Raw genomic sequence first — 8061 nt, forward strand, 5'->3', positions numbered from 1 at the left:
AAACGTCCCTACCAAAAATTTAAGTGGCTTCAATGCGTCTTTGCTCCTTCATCTATTTCATGTATCCACTATTCATCGTCATCGTCGCTATGAGGCAAAGGTGGCAGACAAGCGACGTAAAATAATAATGAAAAAAATATATATATACTCGATAACATGTTTTTCTCTGTGGAAATGACTCAACTTTAAATTTATGTAAAAGTTTCTTTCATCGAACAAAATTACTTTTTTTCACCAGTTGCTTTGAGTTGATGTCTGGGTTTGCCTTGAGCACGATTTCATATTAACTTCATTCCACGAAAAACAAGAAGGTACCGTGCAGTAATTTTCCTTAGGCAAGTAACTTATAGTGAAAAATCTATAAATTCTGATGGACGAGATATACTACTGTTCATCGCCCAGGGCCAGTAGAATATACCTAGTCATATCATAAGTTCTGTTATAAAGTTAATAATGAACTACAGGCACAGTGAGCAAGCTAATGTATTAAAATTTGGATGTTACAAAGGTATAGATCTTGCCAACACAAAGCACCAATCCGACCTCTCCGATGGCTCAGTGGTTGTCGACCTCCGTGGTTAGCAGAGTGCGCTACAACGCCAGGGGTTCCGGGTTCGAGTCCCCGGTAAGGCATGGGTATTTGTGTTTGTCTAGATGATAAGAAACTGTAACAATTGAAAAGTGTAAAAGTGAGAAAAAGTGTGAATGGTGGGGGATATCTCCGTGTAGAGGGTATTTCCTTGTCAAAAAAGTGGTAGAGTCGTCGCCTTGTATTCAAGAGGTCCCGGGTTCGATTCCCGGTAGAGGCACATAGTGGTTCGGATCCCACTTTAAACTGTATGTCCAGTCCAGATTAGCCTTACTGTGCATAAAGTGGACTTAAAACACCAACTCAATCAATCAAAACAAGGCACCAATCACTGTTCAAAATGGTCACCTCTGGCCTTCACACAGGCCCGAAGTCTCTGAGGCCAGTCATCGATCGAAGCACGCACGGTCTAGAGGTGGAAGTCAGCCACTGCCTTCACAAGAGAACGCTTGAGACTCGCAAGGTTTGGATGCCTCTTCCTACAGACCTTGCCCTTCAAAACGGACCACAACCTGTAGTCTAATGGGCTGAGGTTGGGGCTGCTGGAGGGCCAATCAGCCGGAGCAATGAAATCAGGCACATTCCTCTGAAGCCACTCCTGTGAGGTCTTTGCCTTGTGGGCCAGTGCTGAGACCTGCTGGAAGCTCCACGGCTCATTGTTGAACATGGTGCGGGTCAACGATTTCACAAGTGGCTCCAACACTGTTGCTTGGTACACTTTGCAGATGTTTTCACACCATGTTCACGGAAGTGGAGGTCAGTTGTGCCATCGAACGACCCCCCCCCCCACCAAGCCATTACTGAGGCAGGATGATTGTCTCTAAGGATCCGTGGCGTGTTTTCACGAGTTTCCTTGGATGTCGAGGCATAAACACGGTCGTTTTGACGATTGTAAGACACTTCAATCGTGAAGATTTTTCGTCCGTGAAAAGGATCCTCCTATGGCCACCATTTGCGTAACGCTGAAGGAGTATTTTTGTTTTCTGCTCCCTCTTGACCTTAAGCTGTGGAGTGAGGAAGTGGCCAGTACTTCGCCGATAAGTGCGGAGTCCTAGGTCACTTCGAAGCACACGTGACATAGACATTTTCGAAATGTTCAGCTCTCGAGCCATCACTGCTTGTTTCCTGACAGAATTTCGTCGTAGCCGCGCCGCCACTGCTTTCACGAGCTTCTGGCTCCTCACGCTGCGAGGTCTACCTTTCTTGGGGCGGTTCTCAATTGTCCCTGTGTCACAGTATCTGTTGATGCTCCAATGCACGAACATCCTGCTGATATTCAGCTTTTTCAGGGTGTTGAAAATGTCCGATGGTGATTTGCCAACTTTGTGCAGTACGATTACTGCCACACTGTTCTCGTATACACCCCACTCCATTCGACTAGCAGTGAAATTCACCTTTCCGCTACTATAGCCAAACACACAATGATACTGGTTGTTGTTTGATCCAGCATTGCCGGGTTTCCTTACCAACCAGTGTTGCCATCCCTGCCTAAACTTTGTAACAGAATTTATGATATGACTAGGTAATTTATTTCAAGTACGGCTTTACGACTGTACAGTCACGAACACTGCACGGTTGTAACGATACCATCGAAAATCAATGGTGCAGTTACAAGCCAGAAGTGTCCGTGATTGTACATTCCGTAGTTCATTTTTCTGTCTCCCCTTCTCGATTCTTGCTTTTCCTTTTTGTTTATTACGGGTCTGTAGCTACCATATTTTTCTTTCAACGCTTTCACTACACGCTTACTGTTATCACTATTTTAATAATTAATTGTTCTTGATGGATTTAATAGATCACTGTCATTCATTTTCACTCTCCACTCTCAAATGTCTTTGCCATGTTTGTCCAGACATAATGTAAGAAAGTTGTCATGTGACTTATTTGCCTCTCCTCTCAACCCATCTTTTCTCTTTACCATGTTCATTACACTCTCCAATTTACATTCATCTATATCCGTAATATTTTTCATCTTGCCTCCCCTGTTTCTTTGCGACGGAGGAGAATTTGAAATTTAGTCTGTTGTTCCCTCATAACGAACATTCTGCCGTTCTCCCGTTTAACGTGTGTCCATCCCCCAGTCTGAACCAGGCAAATCCTGATTTATTTCCCACATCGTTGCACATTCCTGGTCCTTATCTACTATCATTGCTAATGTTAAAGATATTTTTTCTCTACCTTCAGCCAAAAGTTTTCTGTTTCCTATCTTCTACACTGTTATATGCTGTCTAATACGTCAATTTTCGCTGCCATCCAGCTACCGTAAAGAAACACAATGACCGTTTTAGTAATACTAACGGTTTTTGTATACCTAGGTAGTTAATCTAATTGTGTACTCTGTCCCTGGAATCTCTCGAGCGAGCGACTCGTGAGTGCAGCTACCAACCGTTTTCATCAGCCCGCACTGCTTTGCTCCGCCAACACGCTTTCTCCCCTTCTCGTCTATTATGTGCGACCTTGCTCCACAGATCCCAGAGACAAGTAAAGCGACTCGAGACGGCTCGACTAATGAACGCGGGATAGCTAGATTGATTGATTTAGTGTTTTAAGTCCACTTTATGCACAGTAAGGCTAATCGGTACTGGACCTACAGTTTAAAGTGGGATCCGAACCACTATGTGCCTCCACCGGGAATCGAACCCGGGATCCCTTGATTACAAGGCAACGACGCTACCACTGCGCCATCGGGGAGGTGAAACGCGAGATATAAAATGGAAGTACATAGTGGGAGGGGGGTTGCAACCCGACTGCGGCTACCTGCCGTGAAACAGCGCGCACTGCTTTGCTCTGCCAATACGCCTTCTCCCCTTCTCTTCTATTATGCGCGGCCTTGCACCACATATTCCCGAGACAGAGTGAGATGTTAATGATTCAATTAAAAAAAATATATATATATGTGTATGGTACCGATGCACGCAACTGCAATTTGTAATCATTTATATTTGCACATGAATATTTATTTTTCAAAAAGTACTTTCTTGTATGTCTTGAGTGTTCAATACTGTATTCCAAGCTGATCCCGACGCCATGGTTACTTCTCATTCATTCTAGGCTCTGCACAGAGGTACAGCATTAAATAAAACTCCAGAACTAAATTGTAAGAGCTCTAAGCCTGAACTTCCTAACTTAACAATTCCTTACCTACAATTGCGCTTAGGTCTAATATTCAGGAGCGTATATTCCAGGCTATTTGCGAAGCCTAAAGCCTAGAAAGTAAAGTACTGCAGAGAAATTTCTTGGAAACTGTCTGAGTTAAGTTGATTTAAAAAACAAGATAATGGCGATTCTGAAGTTGGCAACCTGAATTCTCAGGAGTTGGCAACCTGAATTCTTAGGAGTTTGCAACCTGACTACCGTTGGGATGGCAAGAATGAGTCTAAGCCAAGCGTCATGTCAACCTTGCGGCAGGTTTTCGCATATGTAGATCCAAACGTGCGCGCAAGAATATAGTTCCACTGAGACGGGTTCTATTCCGACACAACTGCAAACTTGCAAGAAAACCGTTATTTAATTTGTAATATACAGACAAAATAATACACCCATTAGCAGGCATGGACTTAATTGGCTGCAATCACTGTGCAGACGAACTTATAACCGCAGATTCGCCAACTGGAATCTGTATTGCGTTGAAGAGACACTGAAACTTTAGAGCGAGTCTAGCGAGACTGAATGCGTTGCAGAGCGCGTGGAATTGGTGATACCAGTGTTGCATATCCCACTATTTTAACCCTATGTTTATTGTAGAGCGGCGAGAATGGCTGAATCTCCTGTTCAGCGCGCGGTTTTACCCGAATGTTATTTTGGGCTTCATCCGAAGGGAAATGCTCTTCAAAGTCAAGCAAGTTGTTTTAAATGCATAATCCTCCTTGCGGCAACAAGATCAAAGTAAAACAGGGCGTGAGGTGATTTGCCGTCAATGTGCGCACGAATTGTATCACGGGTGTTGAATGATTTGCGGTTTGAGTTTAACAAGAGGAAACGATTGTTTGAAGACAAAAGAATCTCCGCGGTATTAAAAGATATCGCAGTGAGAAGAAACATGTTTATTATTTGGACGAGACGTCCTTCAACTCGGTGGGTGGGGGAAGGGGGAATAAAACATGGAAGGATACCACCATGAAAAACCACCGCCAGGGCTGAAGAAACCGACGATGAGGGGAAGGGGGAGGCTTATTGTTTCACCCACTGGAGGCAATGAAAGCTTTGTTGAAGGCACATATTTACTGTTCCGCGCAAAGAAAGGGAAGGGTGATTATCAGCAAGAAATGGACAGACCAAGATTTGAATCCTGGTTTAGTGAAGTGATTCATAAATTGAAACCAGAGTAATAGCGACAGACAATGCACTTGATTGTATATATCACCAATAACAAATCATGTTTTTTTGGTGGTATAACTTGAAGTGCGTGTGTCTTACAGTAACGGATGTATTGCGAACGAAGCAACCACGTTTTTCATAAATGTATTTCTTTCTAAACCAAAATCAACAATTTGTCATTAAATTCAAGAGGGGCCTATTGTTGTTTACTTTTATATCCGTTTATTTTTCGTTTTGCGTGCTCGAAATATACACACATGCTCTCATGTTTAGAAGTTATTTCGCTCTTATATTAAGTAATGACACATTTATTAAATAATATATGCGCAGAAAGTAGTTTTAAAATTTTATGTTTCAGGAGACAAAGAGAAGCAAAAATACATTCCACTTGACATGCATGAGGGTTTTGATGTGTTGTACGGTTGGCAATACTGTGGATTTTCTCAGTGTCTGCGATGTAAGCAGCTCGGCGGTCGAGGAAAGACTGGCACGGAAGATTCTGAGCTCAGTTCTCGCGCGGATTGATACATAAAACCTGCTACAAACTTAGCCTGACGCGCGGCTTAGTCTTCTCTCTTCCTCCATAGCCTAGGACCAGGTGTCATAGTGAGATAGCCACTGCTAATATTGCATATGTGGTTAGGTTAGAAGGGCCATATTTTGAGATCTTAGCATTTATTTCTGGCGTGTGTTGCATCACCAGAGAGGTGACATCAATGCGCAAAAACGGCCGCATCCCGTTTTTGTAAATTAACAGACAATTAAGTTTTAGCGGTAGAATATTGTAAGAATAAAACTGAAATTGACAACAAACAAAATAAGACTTCCAGGTATGGAAGTACGTATTAGTAAAATAAGCAGTCGGACATGAATTTCCAAAGAAAGATTGAACCGCACGATCTCTCGGCATGAATTCAATGCGTAATTGAAGTTGTGCGTTTCCGTTTAAGTTCGTCCTCGAAACTTTAATTAATTCCGGGAAGTTAACTCTGCACCCGATTGCCGGCCGGGTTTTCAACGGATTCACAGCGGGGCTTGTTCCCAGGTTCGCTTATCTTTGCTTCTCTCTCATTTTTCGCATGTACATATTTTTTCTTTCCCCCTGCTCGAAAAAGATGGTCGGTTAATTTCTTCGGTTGTGCGTTTGTGTTGCCATAGAGGGATCCTGAGGGAACTAATTTATTTTTCATCAGCGTCGACCTTGAAAATTCTGAATAAGACCTCGCTCATCTGTTTTCAGTTGTGCATCCAGACACGGGTTATAGGTATACATACAGTAATATAAACATTCAATAATGTGCTTACCGATAAGAAAGAAGACGAAAATTCTCTTTGGAAAGCTACAGAAATGCGCTGTGCGCTTGAGTTAAAGGCAAACGTGCATCCGGCAAGTGGCCTGCTTCAAGTAGCTGTACGGGCCGCATTCTGTCGGCACCAGGGGCGTATATTCCAGGCTAGCTAGGCTATCTGCGAAACCTGAAGCCTAGAAAGTAAAATACTGAAGATAATGGCGATTCTGAAGTTGGCAACCTCAATTCTTAAAGTTGGCAACCTCAATTCTTAAAGTTGGCAACCTCAATTCTTAAAGTTGGCAACCTCAATTCTTAAAGATGGCAACCTCAATTCTTAGAAGTTGGCAACCTCAGTTCTTAGAAGTTGGCAACCTCAGTTCTTAGAAGTTGGCAACCTCAGTTCTTAGAAGTTGGCAACCTCCATTCTTAAAGTTGGCAACCTCCATTCTTAGAAGTTGGCAACCTACATTCTTAGAAGTTGGCAACCTCCATTCTTAGAAGTTGGCAACCTCCATTCTTAGAAGTTTGCAACCTGACTACCATTGGGATGGTGGCTTCCTTGAAGACGCCAAGAATGAGCCTATTAGTTTTCTCCCTTCCTCTATAGTCTAGGACCAGGTGCTAGACTCAGCATTCGCCACTGGTCGGCGCAGTAACCAAATGAATTCGCTGTACCTGCACTGCTTTTCTCGGTAAATGTAATTATTGATTACGTAGAAAGTTTTTGCGAAAAATGCAGATTCGACCAGGACTCGAATCAGAGATGCGACATATCTTGCCGTTGCTCTACCGACTAGCTACCTAGCCAGCCATGGTTTTGCTTGAATTTTGATTTTGGGAGAGAGATTACTGTCTGTCCCGGGATTCTCTGGAGCAAGCGAACGAAAAGACGTTCTCTGCGCTCGAAGCAACTCGAGAGAGTTCGACCAATGAATTGAGAGGGCAAGTGAGTGCATGAATATGCAAGAGCATACCGACATACGATAAAACAAGTACCGTGTGAGGAGAAAAATAGCAGGTGAACCAGTACCACACAACTATTGTAGTTAAAAATCTCGTCTGATTCAGGCATTAGATTGACTTGATTGGTATCTGTATTACACTCATGACCATAATCTTACCCTTTCCAAAATTTCGGCACACTAACGCAATCAAACTTCGAGACAAAAAGTGAACATGTTCTGGAGTGCCGTGAAGTAGTGATCTCGCGGAAACGTCACCGAGATTGTCCCGCGCCATCCACCATGTCCTCTCGCTCTTCCACCTCTGAGGATAATTAAGGGGCTTAAGGTAGCATTGGCCCCTGTTTCTCATTTCTTCACATCGGAGCTGCGCCTCATTAAACTTTCATCTGAATTATTTACGGCGCAGGAAGCCATCTTCACGGTGTCCAGGTGGGAGGAACGCTCTGGAGGAGGGCTTCTCTCGCCCCCTTGCAGAGTCGCGATCCGAACGCCTTTAATGGACTCTTAAAGTTTAACACTTCGTATCATCCCTTTCGATCCATGTCGCAATACGGCTCGATTAATGCTTCTTTTCCCTATTATGTGATCAAGGCAAGGGGCCTCCGAGTATGAAAACATTTTCAAGTTCTTAGTCTAATAGGTCAGACGGGCTAGAAGGGAGCACTCCCTACAAGAATCTACGAGGGAAAGTCATTAAATAGCAAGAATTTTATTCGAAAGTGCATGGAAGAGCATGTAACGAGTGCACTCACGGTCCCCGAAATGACGTGTCAATCATACCCCGGCACGGGGCCAAACGTCGTTATGTGTACGGGAAACCGGTCGTGACTCACGGTCCAGTTATCAAGTTCGGTACTGAGACGGTCGTTTATTGTCATACTATTGCGAGGCGGAGATT

General features: G+C 43.5%; 1 protein-coding gene across 1 annotated transcript; it reads right to left on the bottom strand.

The window, feature by feature from the left end:
• Positions 1 to 1386: 1386 nt before the first annotated feature.
• On the bottom strand, positions 1387 to 1962 carry LOC145989029 (uncharacterized). The gene has a single exon (XM_083124327.1). It carries the CDS (start codon positions 1960 to 1962, stop codon positions 1387 to 1389), a length of 576 nt encoding a protein of 191 aa, XP_082980453.1.
• Positions 1963 to 8061: the final 6099 nt, after the last annotated feature.

The sequence above is a fragment of the Lepisma saccharinum genome, chromosome 6 (genome assembly GCF_977018435.1).
Source record: "Lepisma saccharinum chromosome 6, izLepSacc3.1, whole genome shotgun sequence".
Taxonomy (NCBI): Eukaryota; Metazoa; Arthropoda; class Insecta; order Zygentoma; family Lepismatidae; genus Lepisma; species Lepisma saccharinum.